We start from the raw sequence: 19,920 nt of genomic DNA, 5'->3' as shown, positions 1-19,920 counted from the left end.
AATTGCTGAAAATTTTTAAGTTAATTGAGACATGATGGCCCAAAGGAAAGAAATCAAAGAGCTGACATTAAAGGAAAAGGTTGATTTTCTACATTTTCTGGAAAGCAGCAGCTAAAGAAAGACGGCAAAACATTTTGGTGTTAGCAAGACCACAGTTAGCAACATTCAAAAAAAGTAAACATGAGTACTTGGAGAGATATGTTAAGGAAAGTGGAGACCTACAGCGGAAAAGGAGGAAAAAACTTCCCTTGATGAAGTAAATGAAGCCACATTAAGCTGGTTCAAACAAATGAGGGCAGTTAAACGCCCAAATCTCTGGGCCGATGAGTCACCATCAGGTGAGAGTTGGCAGAGGGGAGAGCGGTAGCTGCCAGCTTAGCTGATTCACGGCATCCCCTGCTGGCTCTGGAGCCCCAATCAGCAGATTGGACCTTTCCCTGCCAGCTGGCCGCTATCAGCTGATTGGACTTCCCCTGTCGGCCCCTGCTCAACCAATCAAACAAAAAGTAAACAAACAAACAAAAAGCCTGGCTATATAGCTGCGGGGTTCACTGAATCCCTGAAGTGGACTCTGGTCCTCAAAAACCCTCAATAAAATGGTTAGTATATAAGATATTGCAGCTACAGTGCAGTAATTACTAAAATTAACATGTAGTAACAGTGAAACCTCTACATTAACTGTTGACTGCATTCCCAGCAGCTTCCCATTCAATTAATGCAAAGAAAATATTTTTAATGCAGAGTTGAAGTGGTGTTACAGTAACTGTTACATGTCATCTAATATGTTATTATTATTTCTCTATTAAATATAAGGTACATCCACTGGCCATTTCCCTCTTATTATATGCCCCCTTCCCCATTAGCTGGTAAATAAGAAATTAACTTGCATTAATTCCTATATTCAGAAGTTAAGACGGCTTAGTAAATAGGGGTGTTATTCTGGTAAAGCTGGCAGAAGAAAGTAATATTTAAATCAGCCAGATTTATCCTTCTAGCTCCTAAAGTTAGAAAATCTATCTTACCAATTCATTCATTACAAGATGAATACATGCACAAAAATGAAGAGTGCAGAGACAAACACTTGAGAAATCGTAGGAATAAAAGCTAAATTTAAAATGCTAATGTAAATTCACTGGGAAATGGAAGTAATTTGAACTGCAACAAATCCTGGTGTGGCGCGGGACTTAGAGCTATAGCCTCAGCACTCTGAGGCTGTGGGTTCAAATCCCTCACAGCTCCTTGTGCCCCAGGTACACTAGATAGAGTTTGAGCCCACCAGGACAGATAGGGAAATAGGATAAAATACCTGAATGTAAACCACTTAGGATAGGATATAAATGGTATATATAAATAATAAAAGAAATAAATATCAGCCAACAGCTCCACATACCTTATATACATGGCTTCACGATTAATGTCTCTGTAGAAATTCTAGGAAACAAAACAATATTGCCAAAATTATTTCACTATGTTTTCCTAATGTACGCATGGAAAACTTTCAAGAGTAAACACCTGCACTAACAAAGTTTAATTTATCAAAGGTTAACATATATTGGTTTAGGCCAGTATAAATTCTGTTACAGTATTCTCTCATCTTTTTCACATTTGGGGGTTCAGTTATTAATATGGACTACCATTAAAATTAAGATACTTACTTGCAGCAGATGTTCTTCAAAGACAGTACTACTGCTACAGAGTCACAAAGACAGTCCCTGCTCAAAGAGCTTACAATCTAAACAGACAAGACAGACATAGAAACAGAAAAATGACGGCAGATAAAGGCCAAATGGCCCATTTAGTCTGCCCATCCGCAGTAATCAATATATTTTTCTCCAAGAGATCCCATATGCCTCTCCCAGGCCCTTTTGAATTTAGACACAGTCTCTGTCTCCACCACCTCTTCCGAGAGACTGTTCCACGCATCTACCACCCTTTCCATAAAAAAGTGTTTCCTCAGATTACTCCGGAGCCTATCACCTCTTAACTTCATCCTCTACCCTCTCATTGCATAGTTTCCTTTCAAATGAAAGAGACTCAACTCATGCACATTTATATTACATAAACATCTCTATCATATCTCCCCCCTCTCCCTCCTTTCCTCAAAAGTATACAGATTGAAATTTTTAAGTCTGTCGCCATACGCCTTATCACAAAGACCACACACCATTTTAGTAGCCTTCTTCTGGACTGACTCCATCCTTTTTATACACAATATTCTAAATGAGGTCTCACCAGAATCTTGTACAGAGGCATCAATACCTCCTTTTTCCTACTGGCCATACTTCTCCCTATGCAACCTAGCATCCTTCTAGCTTTCACCGTCACTTTTTCAACCTGTTTGGCCACCTTAAGATCATCACATACAATCACACCCAAGCCCCGCTCTTCCATCGTGCACATAAGTTCTTCACCCCCTAAAATGTACTGTTCCCTTGGGTTTTTGCAGCCCAAATGCATGACCTTGCATTTCTTAGCATTAAATTTGAGCTGCCAAATTTCAGACCATTCTTCAAGCTTTGCCAGGTCTTTCTTCATGTTATTCACATCATCTGGCGTGTCTACTGTATTGCAGATTTTGGTATCATCCTCAAAGAGGCAAATCTTACCCGACAACCCTTCAGCAATATCATTTATAAAAATGTTAAAAAGAACAGGCCCAAGAACAGAACCACATCCCTTTCCTCAGAGCGATCTCCATTGATCACTACCCTCTGTTGCCTTCCACTCAACCAGTTCTTGATCCAGCCTATCATTTTGGGATCTATCAAGAGGGCACTCAGTTTATTTATTAGTACACATCCTCTATCTAATTCTCTGGTCACCTAGTCAAAGAAATTGATCAGATTTGTCTGATAAGACCTATCTCTAGTGAATCCATGTTGCCTCTAGTCCAGTAATCAAGTTTATTATTTTAAAAAATTTTATACCGCTCAATCAGACAGGATTCCAGAAACTTGGCCATTCTCTGTTTTAAAAGCATTTCCATTAATTTGCTTACCACAGAAGTCAGACTTTCTGGCCTGTAATTCCCTACTTCTTCCTTACTTCCACTTTTGTGGAGAGGGACCACATCCACCCTTCTCCAGTCCTCTGGTATCACTCCCAACTGTAGAGGTCATTGAAAAGGTCAGTCAGCGGAGCCACCAGAACTTCCCTAAGTTCCTTCAGCACCCTCAGATGTACACAATCCGGTGCCATTGCTTTGTCTACCTTTATTTTAGCTAGCTCCTCATGAACACAACCCTCTGAAAATCGATCAGGGTCTATTACTCCTCCATTCCTATTTACGTTTGTCTTCTGCAGTCTTACTCCTGGTGCTTCAGCTGTGAACACAGAACAGAAATATCTGTTAAGCAATTCAGCCATTTCTTTATCAGCTTCTACATATTCCTTCCCTTCACCTTTGAGTCTCATAAAGCCACTTTTGCACCTCTTCCTATCACTAATATATCTAAAAAATGTCTTGTCTCACCGGATGTCATGGATACAGTTAAGGGGAACAGTTAATCTGCTGGTTGGGTTGGTGGGCATAGGGGAGTAGGGTTATGGATTGAAGGCTATATCAAAAAGGTGGGTTTTCGGTCTGCTTTTAAACAAGGGAAGGGAAGATGATTGGTGGACAAACTTGGGTAATTTATTCCAGGCATAGGGGAAGCTAGAATTGACAGTGGAGAAGGATACAGCTAAGAGCAGCTTATCTGAGGAACAGAGTTCTCTGGGAGCCAGTTAGGCATAGATATTCAGTGCCAAACTGGCTATGTTTAACAGTTTCAATAGGCTTCATGAATAACAGGTCTATCTTTAACTGGTTAGTGCTGAATATTGGCTTAACCGTTAAGTTGCCACAGACTAAAATGAAACCAGATATTCAATGCTGGTTATCGGATACAGCCCGGTATTGAATATCTGGGTTGAATGCTAGTGGTGGGTAGTCAAAGCACTCCCTGCTGCCTGCTGAATATTGAACCCAGGATTACAGCCAAACGAGGCAAATGGAAAGATGTCAGAGAACCTGAACTTTTGAAGATAATAGTTATTACATTACATTAGTGATTTCTATTCCGCCGTTACCTAAAGGATCTATCTGGCTATTTCCAGAAGAATTCTAGAATAGATTGGTTCATAGAGATGAGGTGGTTCTTGTGGCGTTAGGTTGTTTTAGAGAGTAGAGATGCTTTAGGTTGGTTTCAATTGTTGGGCATCAGGGTTTTTTAAAAAAAATAGTATAGTTTTTATTTCTTTTCTAAATGTTCTGTAGTCTAGGATCGTTATCAGCAAAGTAGAGAGTTGGTGGTCTAATCTCGCTGCTTGTGTGGCCAGGAGGCCACTGTACAGTTTTTTCCGTTTGACTTCTCTGATTGGGGGGTATGTGAATGGAGCGTGGGTTCTCCTCTGTCTGGTTGAGGTGGTTCGGATTAGGCGGTTGTTTAGGTCTGTTGAGCTGATGCCGTTCATGGTTTTAAACAGAACTTGAATTGGTAGCCAGTATGAATGGAGGAGCGCCTCGGTGATGTGGTCATGTTTCCTCAGTAAGTAGATGAGCCTCAGGGCTGTGTTCTGGACTGTTTGGAGTTGTTTAAACAGGGTTATCTCCTTTCATTAGCTAATCAGTACCAAGACACTCACCAGTAAGTTCACTGTGCAGCTCATACGGTTGCCCTTGCTCTCGTCACTCATCACAGCCCTGTAATCCAACAGTTTTTCTAAGAGACCTTTCACGAGATTAACAAAGTTCTCAAGTGGCTGGGAGATGTCAGGGAACTCAGATACACACTCCAGAAGTCTGAAACCAAAGGTAGGAGAAGAAAGCAATCATCTAGGGCTTTTTTCTATGACAATACAGACATTATCACATAAGATAAAGCTTTGTTGCTTACCTGTAACAGATGTTTTCTATAATTTGTGCCGGATGCAACTTTGATCATGTGACACCCTAGTTGAGACAGCTTCTCTGGCTGCCAGTAAAATACATGATTGTTTATAAGGTTCTTGTGTTGATTTTCTTTTTTTTTAATCTTTATTCATTTTCAAATCGAACAATAAGTGCACAAAAGTATATCACAAAAGTACTTTCCATATAGCACTATAATATCTAACACATAAAATCTAATAGTGTAAAATCCCCATCCACCCACCCTTCATCACATTCTCAACTAAAATAGAATATATTATATTATACAACATATTCTAACATATCGTATTAAATTACATCCCAAATCCACCCTCCTCCTTGAGTGTGCTAGATATAACTAAAAATGAAAAAGGAGGAAAGAAAATGATGTTTATTCATCACAATACCTTTCCAATGGCCCCCATATCTTTATAAAGTTATTATATGACCCTTTTTCTACTGCTATTGCTCTTTCCATCTTAAAAATGTGGCATAACAAATTCCACCAGAATGTGTAATTAAGATTCTTGTGATTTTTCCAATTATTGGAAATATGTTGAATGGCAACCCCTGTCATAACTAATAAAAGTTTATTATTATGTGATGATATTTGACTTTTCTTTCTCATAGCCATTCCAAATAAAATTGTATCATATGAAAGCGCAACAAGGTTTTCCAATAAAGAGTTTACTTGAGTCCAGATTGAATTCCAAAATAACTTGATGAAGGGACAATAATAAAGTAGATGATCTAATGTCCCTGGTTCCAGATTACAATGCCAGCATCTATTAGACTTAGAGCTATCTAATTTTTGTAAACGAACAGGGGTCCAAAACGCTCTATGCAACAAAAAGAACCACGTTTGCCTCATAGATGCTGACACTGTACATCTCATCCTCCAAGACCAAATTCATGGTCATTGAGATGCAGAAATCTGATGCTTAATCTCAATGCTCCAAATGTCTCTGAGACCACAATTTGGTTTTCTATTCAAATATCCAGGTAGTAATTTATACCACAATGCGGCTTGATGTCCTAGGAAGTCTGCTTGGAAGCAAAGGAACTCCAGACTATATTGATTGTTAAGACTTTTCCATTCAGGGAACCCCACCTGAATAGCCTGCTTCAATTGCAACCATTTAAAACTCTGTGATTTATTAAGACCAAATCTATGTTGCAATTGTGAAAATTCAAGCAGTTTACCTTCTGAAATAACATCATTCAGAGTTCGAATGCCTGCAATAATCCAGTTCTTCCAAAGGACTTGGGCTCCGCCAATTTTAATCTTGGAGTTTATCCATAAGGATTGATTAGTTGATTTATTAATTGGAATCGGTGTTAAATTGCTGATGTATCTCAATGACTTCCATGTGTCCATTAAAATTTTGTTTTCCCTATATCTCCTAGGCATATTAATACTTGGTACATGTACTAAATTCAAAGGAAACAAAAGGCGCCATTCTAAATATAACCAATCTGGTGCATTATCTATGAGTTCTGGGAGGAACCAATACATACCCTGACGTAAAATATAGGCTTGATGATACCTATAAAAATTTGGAAAATTTACCCCGCCCTCTTCAATTGGCTTTTGCAAGGATACTAAAGCAATTCTAGGCATTTTACCAAGCCAAAGAAATTTCGTAAGAATACCATTAAGTGTTGATTTTCAAAGCTTTACATCACGGTGTCCCCTGGTATTTGAGCCAGATACTGAAAATATACCAACCAAATCGTCATCTGAGATCAGAGGGGACACTGCTACTAGTGAGTGAGGAATTAACTACAGTACATTATGTTAGAACAAGATCTTCTGTAGCCCAAGTCCTTTTAAGTTAAAGGCCAGAGTTAAAGTGCAGTCCTATTTCAATACGGCTCAACCCAGCGGGGTTTCAGGGCCAAAGCCCCTTCCTCAGGAACCAAGTAGGAAACACGCAGCAGTAGATCAGAGTAAATCTGGACAGGCAAGGAAAAATGATAAACTCTTTTGAGCAGGGACTGTCCCTTCTAAGTTCTGATGTATAGCACTGCATATGTCTAGTAGTGCTATAGAAATAAGTAGTAGTAGTAGAATTGGATGCAGGAAGCTAGCTGATTTACTAGAGTATTTTTGCAATTGCAGCATCAGTTTTGTGGGATCGAAGGAGATTAACAACTGCATAGAGATTCTGATACTCAGTTTTTTTCAGGCAGTCCAGTACTCCCCTGATATTCTGTTCCAAAAACCCCCGTGAATATCAAAAAAACGTGAATACGGGACAAGGAGCTGGAGGATGCTCCCTGCCTGGTGCCGCTGCCCCGCACCCTGAAGCTCCTGGACACGGATTCGGAGCGCTACAGCTTGATCCTGGATGGGCTGGATTTGGTCACTCCAGGTTGCCCTTCGGATCTGGAGCGCTCGCCGGTCATCGCTTACCCACCAATGCCCGAGAGCAACCCCGTATAAGCCCCCGCCTGCCTGCACTCTACGTGCAGCTGCACGGGGAAAGCGCCTGCTGGCTGGATCCAGAACGACTACCTGCTGCAGCTGGGCTTCAGAGACCGTGGCCGGGTGCAGGAAGAGGGCATGGAGGCCTGATTTAGGTGGTTTTTCACCTGGGGAGGCAGGATAGGGCAACTGGTGCATCAGTGAGTGAAGGAAATCATTCACAGTATGCTCCGACCGCCTATTCCTGCATTAAAGTCAGGCTTCACCAATCAGGAGCTGCTTTGACATGCAGCTCCTGATTGGTGAAGCCTGACTTTAGCACAGGAAGTCCCGGTCAGAGAATACCGTGAATGAATGGAACTGCGAACCGCAAATGACCGGGGGAACACTGTACATGAGAGTTTACAATTCAGTGAGATCATCAAGTTTGCAGACGACACAAAACTCTGCCGGGCAATCAGATCGCAGGAGGACAGTGAGGAACTCCAGAGCGATTTGTGTCGGTTAGAAAAATGGGCGGAGAAATGGCAGATGAAGTTCAACGTGGAGAAATGCAAGGTAATGCATTTAGGCAGTAAAAATAAGGAATACGAGTACAGAATGTCAGGTGCAACTCTGGGAAAAAGTGAACAGGAAAGGGATCTGGGTGTACTGATAGATAGGACCCTGAAGCCATCGGCACAATGCGCAGCAGCGGCAAATAGAATGTTGGGCATGATAAAGAAAGGAATCTCGAGTAGATCGGAGAAAGTTATAATGCCGCTTTATAGGGCAATGGTCAGACCCCACTTGGAATACTACGTCCAACATTGGTCTCCCTACCTAAAGAAGGATATAAAACTGCTGGAGAGGGTGCAGAGACGAGCAACTAAACTAGTGAAGGGTATGGAGAAACTGGAATATGAGGATCGACTTAAAACACTGGGATTGTTCTCCCTTGAGAAAAGGAGACTGCGTGGGGATATGATCGAGACCTTCAAAATACTGAAAGGAATCGACAAAATAGAGCAGAGAAGATTATTTACATTGTCCAATTTGACACGGACAAGAGGACATGAAATGAAGCTAAGGGGGGGCAAGTTCAGGACTAATATCAGGAAGTTCTGCTTCACACAGAGAGTGGTTGACATCTGGAATACTCTCCCAGGGGAGATTATTGCGGAATCGACAGTCCTAGGCTTCAAAAGCAAACTAGATGCATATCTCCTTGAGAGAGGCATATAAAGATATGGTTGGATATAAAATAAGCCAGGTGTATACCTAGCAGGGCCTCCGCGTGTGCAGATCGCCGGACTTGATGGACCGAAGGTCTGATCCGGAGATGGCGCTTCTTATGTTCTTATGGGGTTCTTTGTGGTTTAGGTAAAAAGGTAGGAAAATTATTTTTCCCCACTGGGTATTCTGGTATTATATCATCTCCCAATTCCTTGGAATAAATCCTCTGAACTTGTCTTTGAGATCATAACAAGCACTTTTCTAAAATTCCAAAGATTACTGATTATTGGTGCTATTAACCTCCATCTAGATCAGTGGTCTCAAACTCAAACCATTTGCAGGGCCACATATTAGATTTGTAGGTACTTGGAAGGCCGCAGAAAAAATAGGGGTCTTTTTACTAAGGCGCACTAGCTGATTTAGTGTGCGCTAAATGCTAACATGTCCATTAGATTCTAGATTAGATCTAGATTAAATGCTGCTCTCCTCGCACCCGTGGAATTTACTCCTTCGGGGGGGAGGTGAAGAAAGAGAGAAAAAGTGAGGGAAGCGCCAACAATCGGAAATCCTCAGAACAATGGTGACTTGAAAGGGACAATCCTAATCCAAACAGGAAACCTGCCAGTGAGGTGTCAGGCAGTGGCGTACCAAGGGGGGGGGCGGGGGGGGGCGGTCCGCCCCGGGTACCAAGCCCTGAGGGGGTGCTCCCGGTCCGGTCCAGTTACCCCCCCCTGCGCCGGGTGTCGCGTCTGGAAACAGCCTGCAGCAAGATCGCGATGCCAGAGATCTTTGCCTGCTTCGACTGTTTCCTCCGCCACGGTCCTGCCCCTCCTCTGATGTCAGAGGAGGGGCGGGACCGCGGCGGAGGAAACAGCCGAAGCAGGCAAAAATCTCTGGCATCGCGCGATCTTGTTGCAGGCTGTTTCCCCAGGGCAGTAGCGTACCAAGGGGGGCGAGGGGGAGGTCCATCCCGGGTGCCGCCTTAGGGGGGGGTGCACAGCTGGCCCGGTCCCTATCGCGCTCCTACCCTCCCAGCGAAAGCAGCATCGGCGCCATTATCGAAAAAGGTAATGGCGCCAGGCCTTGGAGCACCAAGGCAGACCGCTTCTCCCCCCTCCCAGCCGAAACCCCGCTGACCATCCTATCTCTCTCTACCCCCCCCAAGTGAACCTTTCTGACCCTCCCAGCGAAAGCAGCAAACCTCCCTCCAGTAGCGTCGGCTTTATCCTCCCTCTGCCGCATCACTGATGACGTCATCAGTAACGCGGCAGAGGGAAGAGAAAGCCGCGAAGGAGGTTTGCTGCTCTCGCTGGGAAGGTCGGAAAGGTTCACGGGGGGGGGGGGGAGATAGGAGGGTCAGCGGGGGTTCGGCTGGGAGGGGGGAGAAGCGGACTGCCTCGGTGCTCCATTACCTTCTTCGGGCAGCAGCAGCGTTTACAATTCGCTGCTGTTGCCGGCTTCAGGCCTTGTTCTCTGCCGGGTCCTGCCTACTTCCAGTTTTCATGAAGACAGGACCCGACAGAGAGGAAGGCCTGAAGCCGGCAACAGCAGCGAATTGTGAATGCTGCTGCTGCCCGATGAAGTTCAGGACATCGGGGAAGGAGCAGGGAGAAATCGGCTGCTGGCTTGGGGGTGAGGGTAGGGAAAGAATCGTGGAAGTGGAGAAATCGGCACGATGGCTTTGTGCAGGCTAGGGGGAGAGAGAAAGAAAGGAAAAAATAAAGAGGGGGGGGGCCAGGGGGAGAGAGAAAGAAAGGCAGAAAGAAAGAGGGGGACCAAGGGGAGAGAAAGAAAGGCAGAAATAAAGAGGGGGACCAAGGGGAGAGAAAGAAAGGCAGAAATAAAGAGGGGGTCAAGGGGGAGAGAAAGAAAGGCAGAAAGAAAGAGGAGGGCCAGGGGGAGAGAGAAAGAAAGGCAGAAAGAAAGAGGGGGACCAAGGGGAGAGAAAGAAAGGCAGAAATAAAGAGGGGGGTCAAGGGGGAGAGAAAGAAAGGCAGAAAGAAAGAGGGGGGCCAGGAGGAGAGAGAAAGAAAGGCAGAAATAAAGAGGGGAGCCAGGGGGAGAGAGAAAGAAGAAGGATCAGAAGAAGGACCAGAGACTCATGAAATCACCAGACAAAAAAGTAGGAAAAATGATTTTATTTTCAACTTAGTGATCAAAATGTGTCCGTTTTGAAAATTTATATCTGCTGTCTATATTTTGCACTATGGCCCCCTTTTACTAAACCGCAATAGAGTTTTTTAGCGCAGGGAGCCTATGAGCGTCGAGAGCAGCGTGGGGCATTCAGCGCAGCTCCCTACGCTAAAAACCGCTATCGCAGTTTAGTAAAAAGGGAGGGGGAATATTTGTCTATTTTTGTATAGTTGTTACTGAGGTGACATTGCATAAAGTCATCTGCCTTGACCTCTTTGAAAACCCGCGGAATATAAATGATAATTAACATTTTCTCTGCGTACAGCGTGCTTTGTGTTTTTAAAATTTTATTGTTGGTAGATCATTTTGACTTGGCCACAAAGGTAAGGGGGAGGGAGGGAGGGGAACTGCTGAAAGACATCTAATAATCCTTGCAGGCTTGACTGCAGGGAATTATTTTTGTAAAATCATGTTTTGTTATGTGACTGGCATTATCTAGACTTTAATTTCTATGAATGAATAGAATGAAAATGATATAAAATTACTTGCTTGTTTTTATGTGCGTGCGCTGAAGGAAAGTGGAGAGAGAGTGGGCTGAGGATGCTGAAGGGAAATGGGGAAGAGAGTGGGGAGAAGACGCTGATTTATAAATTGACAATTGTACAGAATATTGTTTCTTTTTATAATTTAATATAAACAATTCAAGGCTTGTGTGGATGGAATCAGGTGGTTTGCGGGGATGGGGACCGAGCTTACGGGGATTAGTCCAATAAAATTGTATTTTTTTATATCTCATTATTTGTTTTATTTTTATTTGTTAATTTATAAAGTGGTGATTGTTATGTATCAGTTTTTTCAAATTTACATCTACTGTCTTTATATTTTGCACTGTATTAGAGGACATGTGTTACTGTTTTTTGTGGTGTTGCATTGTATCCAGGGTCTGGTTTCTTGGAGGATCAGTTTAACTTTTGTCTACATATTTCTATTTTTAGTTTGTGATTATTCCATTTTGGGCGAGGGTGTATCTCTGTTCTGTGTGTATGAAAAAGACATAGTTTTCAGTTGGCATTGACTACAGGACCAATTGACTGTGCGGGATCTGGCTTGTTTAGTTTTACAATGTATGTGTTGGTGTTCTAGTGCTCACTGCAGTGTTTAAGATGCAGCCTTTTCCTAGGTACACTCTTGTGGTGCGATATGTAGATTGGTACTAAAAATCATATTTTTCATATAGATGGGGGGGGTGTCAAAAAATGATGGGCCCTGGGTGCCACATACCCTAAGTACGCCACTGCCTGCAACTACTCCATATGTACTTCTAATGTCATGACAATTTAGACATAATTTATGTTTTGTTATGTTTGGAATAATGGTTACATATATGAGGTTCAATAAAAGAAAATTTTCACTGCCTGTTTCTATTCTGACCATTTATTCCATTTCATGGTTATTGCAAAAAAAAAAAAAAAAAAAAAAATTTTACATGGGGGGGGGGGGGGGGTGTCAAAAAATGATGGGCCCCGGGTGCCACATACCCTAGGTACGCCACTGGTGTCAGGTAGGGGGGCAAGGCGAGCTTCGCCACGCAGTGGTGCGCTTGGACTGAGATAGCCATAAACCGAGGGCCGCAAAATAATACCTGGCGGGCCACAAATTTGAGATCACTGATCTAGATTATAACACTAGTAAGGATGTAATTGAATTCAGCAGTTTTCTTACTTCTCTGGGCTTTCCCTCTCTTAAGATCTCTTCAACCCATGAAAAGGGGGCACTCTCTTGATATCATCAGCTTTCTCGACCTGATCATAAAACTTTAGTTGAAGATTTTCGTTGGGAACAAGTCCCTTGGTCCAACCACTTTTTAGGCGCTTTCTGTCTTCCTCTTTTTATGTCTCAACTTGGGGTTCAATCCTGTGCCTCAAAACCTATTGCCTTCCACAAGAAAATTGCAAGTGAACAGTTCTGGACCCAATTTCTTGAGCAGTTCACTCTCTGCCCTAAGCCCGACACCTCAGAAGTCAAATGGCATAAATGGGTAACTCTCTCCTAATCGACTTACTGCTCTCTTGCCCCCCTATCTACTAAGACCATTTCCTATTCCCTCAAGGCCCCTTGATACCTTCCTTACCACAGAGAACTGAAGCAGAAATGTTGAGTACTGGAGCGGAAATGGAAAAAAATCCAAATCTCCTGCGGATAGACAGTCTTGGAGGGACAGTATCAGATTTTATAATACAGTACTAAAAAAAACTAGAAAAAATTTTTATGGTGACAAAATTACCAGATCCAATAATCAAAGTAGTACTCTATTTAACATCTGGCACTCCTTAACTTCTGGCAGATGATCTAGCCATACTGGGATGGGTGAAGGCATGAATGTAGCTCAATGTGTGAGGCTAGTTTTTTACTTAAGTGGGCTTCAAGGATTTTTGTTAGAATAGGATTGCCAGCAATGGGCCTATAGTTTGAAGCTATGGAAAGGTCTGCTGTTGAAGTTTTTGGTATGGGTGTGAGAGCGATTTTACTCATTTCTTTGGGTAGTTGGCCTAGGTTCAGGGAGCCAGGCTATGAATTGGTGGGGAGCGGCTGAGAGGAGGTAAGCGGGGCAATTGTCTAGGGGGCTACCCTTTGTCTCCTTCCACTTAACCAGCTTCTAATCCAGTTCATCACTTTGGGGCCCATATCGCATGCATTCAGTTTATTTAGCAGTCGCCTATGCGGCACCTTGTCAAAAGCTTTGCTATAGTCCAAGTACACTACATCTAGCACTCCTCCCATATCCAACTGTTTGATTTCCCAGTCAAAGAAATCAATCAGATTTGTCTGACAAGACCTACTTCTCATAAAATCATGCTGCTTCGGGCCCTGCAGTCTGTTAGTGCAATCCTTGCATTAACCTGAACCAGCAAGGTGAGTAAGCTTTAACTTATAAATATTATTTTAATGGACAGGTAAAACACTACAAAGAACATCAGAACCCTTGGCCTCGGTCATACATTTTCCCCTATAATAGCCCCCTTTCCCTTTGGGTTGAGCCTTCTAGTACATGGAGTCTGCCAGGACTTTGAGCCCAAGCCTATGTTGTTCCCTGTGGCAGCAGAATAGATCCCCCAGACACCCAACAGAAGCAGGCAGGTGATGGACTGAGCACAAGAACTCCAAGATCAGATACAAAAGGACATTCTGCAGAATAGGAACAATACGGGCAGAAAAGCAATCAAGAAATAAGCTAAGGTCAGGCCAATCAGTGCCTTAGGCCTCTCCCCATGCATCAGATGATGCGCCGGGGCGGGGCCTAAGGCCGTTATTGGGCGGCAGCTGGCCAGAGAGCAGGAGCAGGAGGACTTTCCTCCTGCTCCCGAAGATTTTGGAGCAGCGTAGGAGCAGGAGGAGGGTACGGGCACCCCTCCTGCTCCCGAAGATGTTGGGAGCCTCCAAGGAGCAGGAGGGACCGGGCACCCCTCCTGCTCCCAATAATTTTAAAGGTACCGGGGTGGGTGGGGTTGAGACATTCCATGTCGGGGGTGGGCCGTGCTGTGTCGGGGGAGGGCCAGGAGGGGGGGAGGGTTGTGCCGTGCTGCTTCTTTTTTTTTCTTTTTAACGCTGATGGCAGGAGGGAGTTGGCATCCCTCCTGCTTTTTTCTCTAGGGGGATTGGGGGGGCGCAGCAGAGAAGGGCAGGCAGGAGAGATCGGGACCTAGGAGTGGTGTCGGGCAGATCTCTCTTGCCTGCTCCCGTACTCTCCTGCTCTCTGCCGCAGTTCAGGCCCGCTTTAAAACTACGGGCTTGCACTGCAGGGAACGGCGGCAGAGAGCAGGAGAGTTCGGGAGCAGGCAAGAGAGATCTGGGCTGCTTCTCCTGTCACTACTGTCAGGGTGTGCGCATGAGTGGGGATTGCTCTGGCCGTGGATAGGGAGGCGTGTTAACGATTGTCCCCATTTGCATGCAGGCCTTTACTGAATTGGTCGGCCGGCATGCAAACGGAAACGGATCGCATACAGTTTGGAGGTTTAGTGAATCTAAGCCAAAATATCCAGCTATGCTGTTAGCGGTCAGTGCAGAATACCATCCTGCATAAGTGGATTAACTGGCCAGAAGCCTTTCTTGCCTGCTTAAATTGCTCTGAATATCAGCCCCTTTGCAGTTTTCCTTCATTCTTATTCCAACTCACCTCAATCTAATTCATGAACCAAAACCTGATATCCAACCAGTGGATGCCAGAATTACACAGCAGTTGGGACTTCAATTCACAGCATCCTCCACATAACAGCTCAGTTATCAGGTGACTTGTCTCACTGAGCAAGTCAGACTGGTTGTAGACAGTCTAGCTTGCAAGTAAGTACACTTTGTGTGAAGCAATGCAAGGAACGCCCACCTTGCAGTGGTCAAAATTTTCCAGCAGGTCTAGAGTTGTTGATAGCTTTGGTAAGAGCATTTTTACTTGAATTTAGGAGCAGTTGGTGTTTAGGCGTAGGACACATATGTATATAAAACATGCAAAAGAGCTGTGTCTGGCGATCACATCAGCCCACTGGGCTGGTGCACAAAAACTGTGCCTACCACTCAGCCCTTGTGTGCAGATGTCAGGCAAGTTCCTCACCTTTTACCACCGATATTCAACACATACAAAGTGCATATAATTTGCATGCTGTGTGTGTTGCGCATCGCATGAGAAGTTAGAATCGATCTGTAACCCGAAGATTTCCACTGGTTTCCTGGAGTTTTGTGCATCTGCCCCACTGTGTCAATTCTCAGATTATCTGAGCACAGAGTTTAAGCCTGAAACCAGAGTTCAAAGGTCTTACATGGACTCAAACAACTGCATGTACTGCTCATCTCCACGGCCTCCTTCCACCTCATGGTCCAGTTTCAAAACAATTTCATTTTCAAACTGTGAAGAAAAAGAAATATAATGAAAAAAAAAATTTCAAAACCCCACCCAGTACCAATGTAGAAGCCAGAGCTGGGTAAGTAAAGTATTCTCTAAAGGGGCCTGAGTAGAGAAGAACTACTTTAAAGAGAAAATACCCCTCCAATACTTCTCACTTTACATCCTCAGCTTCCTTGTCTGTGTCTCACTTACACTCCCAGCAGTTTTCTATCAGGAGAGTGCCATTTAGAACTAGCTGCATAGGCCGAGGGCATGAAGAGAGCTTAAACATAGGACAGAAGAAAGGATCATGGATTTGATATACAGTGGTACCTTAGTTTGCGAGCATAATGGAAAGAAAATGGCGTAAAAATAAATCTGCTGAAAATTTTAAGTTTTATAAAGACCAAGCATCAATATACAAGATAAAAATTAATCAGACCAAAAGAAATTATTACTCTAATAAAATCTTAAAGGCTAAAAATCCATCTGTTCTTTATTCCATCTTAAAATCTATTGTTCCCAATTCCCAGAAGGAAGGTAAAAAAATACAACCTAACAGCTCAAGATCTCGCCAACTATTTTCTTAAAAAAATCAGTGATATCTGTCAAAACTTTGATCAGTTAGTGCCAGATGATTCTATTGATAATTCTTACAATAACTACCTTCCCACCGCTAAATGTTCCACCTTTAACCTACCCTCTCTAAAAAATATTGAAGATCTTTTCCAAAGAATCAACATCAAGGGTTCACGATCAGAAATTATTCCTCCAATAATTTTAAAAAAATTCATTCCTTCATTTTAAAAAGCCTTAGTACAGGTTTTGTGCCAGTATCTTGGAAAGCTGCAAAAATTTCACCTATAATAAAAGATCATACAATAAGTTCTAAGGAGGTTTCAAATTACCGCCCTATCACCAACATCCCATTTTTGGCTAAGTTAACTGAGAGAGTAGTTTTCGAACAACTATCTGACTTCGCCGAATCTACTAACGTGTTACACCCGAATCAAACAGGCTTTAGAAAAAACCACAGCACAGAATATTCAATGATCGGGCTTACTACAAATATAAACTATCACTTAGATCACCATAATTCTGTTATTCTCTTTTCTTTGGACTTATCGGCTGCATTTGACACTATAGATCATACTTTACTTTTAGATAGATTAAAATCTATCGGTGTTTGTGACCAGGTTTTACAATGGTTTGTTTCTTTTCTAGCAAACCGACAATACACAGTTCATTTCAATAATTCATGTTCAAAACCTTTCTCTCTTAGCTATGGAATTCCTCAAGGATCTATACTATCACCTTTACTGTTTAATATCTTTCTTTCGCCGTTACTGGGTCTATGCCAATCTATTGGCTTTACTTCATACACTTATGCAGACGACATTCAACTGTCTCACCCTTTAAATCCTGAACACTTAGAAGAAATTTCTCAGATCAACAAAAAACTCGACATAATTAAAAATTGGCTTGCTGCGAATAGATTAGCATTAAACATCCATAAAACAAAAGCAATACTTTTCATATGGATACAAGAATAAAGTTAGCTACTCCTTTTATTATTAATAACATTCATATAGACTTAGTTTCTTCATTAAAAATACTTGGGGTTATTATTGATGAAAATTTTTCCTATCATGAACACATAAGTAACATTATCAAATCTTGCCTCTACCGATTGCGAATGATCCGTTCAATTTCCAAATTTCTGGAGCCTAAATCTTTAAATATTCTAATACACTCATTGGTTATAACAAAGCTCGACTACTGCAACTCGTTACTAATCAACATAACACAAAAAGAAAAGAAACGTCTACAGATAATTCAAAATATCGCTGTCAAACTTTTACATAAAGGTAAAAAGTATGACCATGTAACTCCTTACTTGATTGAATCGCACTGGCTCCCCATTACCCATCGCATTACTTATAAAATTTTGCTTCTGGTATTTAAAACTCTATCTACGAGTGAACCATCATTTATAAATCGGATGCTTATCCCGTATAACTTATCACGCACTCTTCGATCTTTAGCGCAAGGATTATTGGCAGTTCCTTCTTTAAAAGTGGTAGGCACCAGACGTCATGACATGTTTTCAATAGTGGCCCCCCAAATTTGGAACTCCCTACCACAATACATAAGAGATGAAAAGGAACTCAGTCTCTTTAAAAATAAACTAAAAACTTTCCTTTTTAAAGATGCCTTTAGTCTCTAAAATAAACATAATCTAAACAGTGTAGCCAAGTCATCCCTCCTTATGTCTTTTCCTTGAATGTTCTCTTTTCTTTTTTTCAAAAACATTTACTATGTAACTTTTCCCCTTTTATCCTTTCGTGTTTTTGTTTCGTTTGTTTATGAGTCTGTTTTTTACCCTTTTTTTATATATTATTTGTATGCTTTTTTAATATGTTTATATAACTTATTTTAACTCGCTTAGTAAATTATGGATAATTCATCAAATTAATAAATAAACAATAAACAATAATTTGTTCCAGAAGCATGCTCGTAAATCAAAGTGCTCATATATCAAAGCAAATTTCCCCATAGGAAGTAAGGGAAACTCGCTTGATTGGTTCCCGCCCTTTCCTGAGGCCACCAGCACTGCTCACTTCCACCCCACCCCATTCCAAAAAGATCCCACAACCCCACCACATCCCCTAAAGATCACCCACCACCAATGGCACGCTTCCACCACCCGATTTGCGATTCCGCCCAAACCCTTACTCCGATCTGGCACCGGCACGCAGCACCAACCCATAGGACATGCCGGTGCCTGAATATCCTGCCTCTTGCTGCTGGGCTGGGTCTTGAGCAATGCGCATGCTCAAGGCCTTCTGGCTCCCGCTCTCTCTGAGATTCTCGGGGGGGGGGGGGGAGGTGGCGATGCCGGTTCTTGGGGGGAGGCTCGCAAATCGAGTCAACACTCGGTTTGCAGGCACGATTTGCTTGAGTGTTTTGCTCGTCTTGCAAAACACTCGCAAATCGTGTTACTCGCAAACCGAGGTATTGCCTTTCTGTGGTACAAAAAAAGCACAGTTACTTACCGTAACAGGTGTTATCCAGGGACAGCAGGCAGATATTCTTAACTGATGGGTGACAGCACCGACGGAGCCCCGGTACGAACAATTTTAGAGTGATTGCACTCTAAGAACTTAGAAAGTTCTAGGTGGTCCGCACTGCGCATGCGCGAACGCCTTCACGCCCGATGGAGGCGCGCGGTCCCCAGTTAAGATAAGCCAGCTAAGAAGCCAACCCGGGGAGGTGGGAGGGTCGTAAGAATATCTGCCTGCTGTCCCTGGATAACACCTGTTACGGTAAGTAACTGTGCTTTATCCCAGGACAAGCAGGCAGCATATTCTTAACTGATGGATGACCTCCAAGCTAACAAAGACGGATGGAGGGAAGGTTGGCCATTAGGAAAATAAATTTTGTAAAACAGATTGGCCGAAATGTCCATCCCGTCTGGAGAATGCATCCAGACAGTAATGAGAAGTGAAAGTATGAACTGAGGACCAAGTAGCAGCCTTGCAGATTTCCTCAATAGGTGTAGATCTGAGGAAAGCCACAGATGCTGCCATAGCTCTAACCTTATGGGCCGTGACAGAACCTTCCAGTGCGAGTCCGGCCTGAGCGTAACAGAACAAATTGCATGCAGCAAGCCAGTTGGAAATCGTTCGTTTAGAAACAGGGCGACCCGGTTTATTAGGATCAAAAGAGAGAAAAAGCTGGGGAGACGATCTGTGAGGTTTGGTGCGCTCTAAATAGTAAGCCAAGCATATTTACAGTCCAAAGTATGCAAAGCCTGTTCCCCAGGATGGGAATGAGGTTTAGGAAAGAAGACTGGTAAAACGATGGACTGGTTAAGGTGAAAGTCAGAGACAACTTTAGGCAGGAACTTAGGATGAGTACGAAGAATCACCTTGTCATGGTGAAAAACAGTGAAAGGTGGGTCAGCCACTAGTGCATGTAACTCACTGACCCTCCTGGCAGAGGTGAGAGCGATAAGGAAGATCACTTTCCAAGTGAGAAATTTGAGATGAGCTGAGGCCAATGGTTCAAATGGAGGCTTCATTAAAGAAGAGAGAACCATGTTAAGGTCCCAGATAACAGGAGGGGGCTTAAGAGGTGGTTTCACATTGAAAAGACCCCGCATGAATCTGGAGACCAAAGGATGAGCAGTGAGAGGTTTTCCGTGAACGGGCTCTTGAAAAGCAGTAATTGCACTGAGGTAGACTCTGATGGAGGTAGATTTGAGACCAGAGTCAGACAAAGAGAGCAAATAGTCCAACACTTGTTCCACCGCCAACGAAGTTGGATTATGCTGATGGAGAAGACACCAGGAAGAGAACCGAGTCCACTTCTGTTGGT

General features: G+C 43.0%; 1 protein-coding gene across 5 annotated transcripts in view; it reads right to left on the bottom strand.

Annotated features, from left to right (window-relative positions):
* The window catches only part of DOCK2 (dedicator of cytokinesis 2), a 601,528-nt gene that overhangs the window by 168,375 nt on the left and 413,233 nt on the right, over nt 1-19,920 (bottom strand). For all 5 annotated transcript variants that reach the window (XM_033927247.1, XM_033927252.1, XM_033927251.1 and 2 more), the window contains 3 exons: nt 15,476-15,561; nt 4,627-4,783; nt 1,391-1,431 (listed from right to left, as the gene is read on the bottom strand). In XM_033927247.1, coding sequence (XP_033783138.1) covers nt 1,391-1,431; nt 4,627-4,783; nt 15,476-15,561 — 284 coding nt within the window. The remainder of the gene's footprint in view (nt 1-1,390; nt 1,432-4,626; nt 4,784-15,475; nt 15,562-19,920) is intronic.

The sequence above is a fragment of the Geotrypetes seraphini genome, chromosome 18 (genome assembly GCF_902459505.1).
Source record: "Geotrypetes seraphini chromosome 18, aGeoSer1.1, whole genome shotgun sequence".
Classification (NCBI taxonomy): Eukaryota; Metazoa; Chordata; class Amphibia; order Gymnophiona; family Dermophiidae; genus Geotrypetes; species Geotrypetes seraphini.
This window is presented reverse-complemented; position numbering and strand designations above follow the sequence as displayed.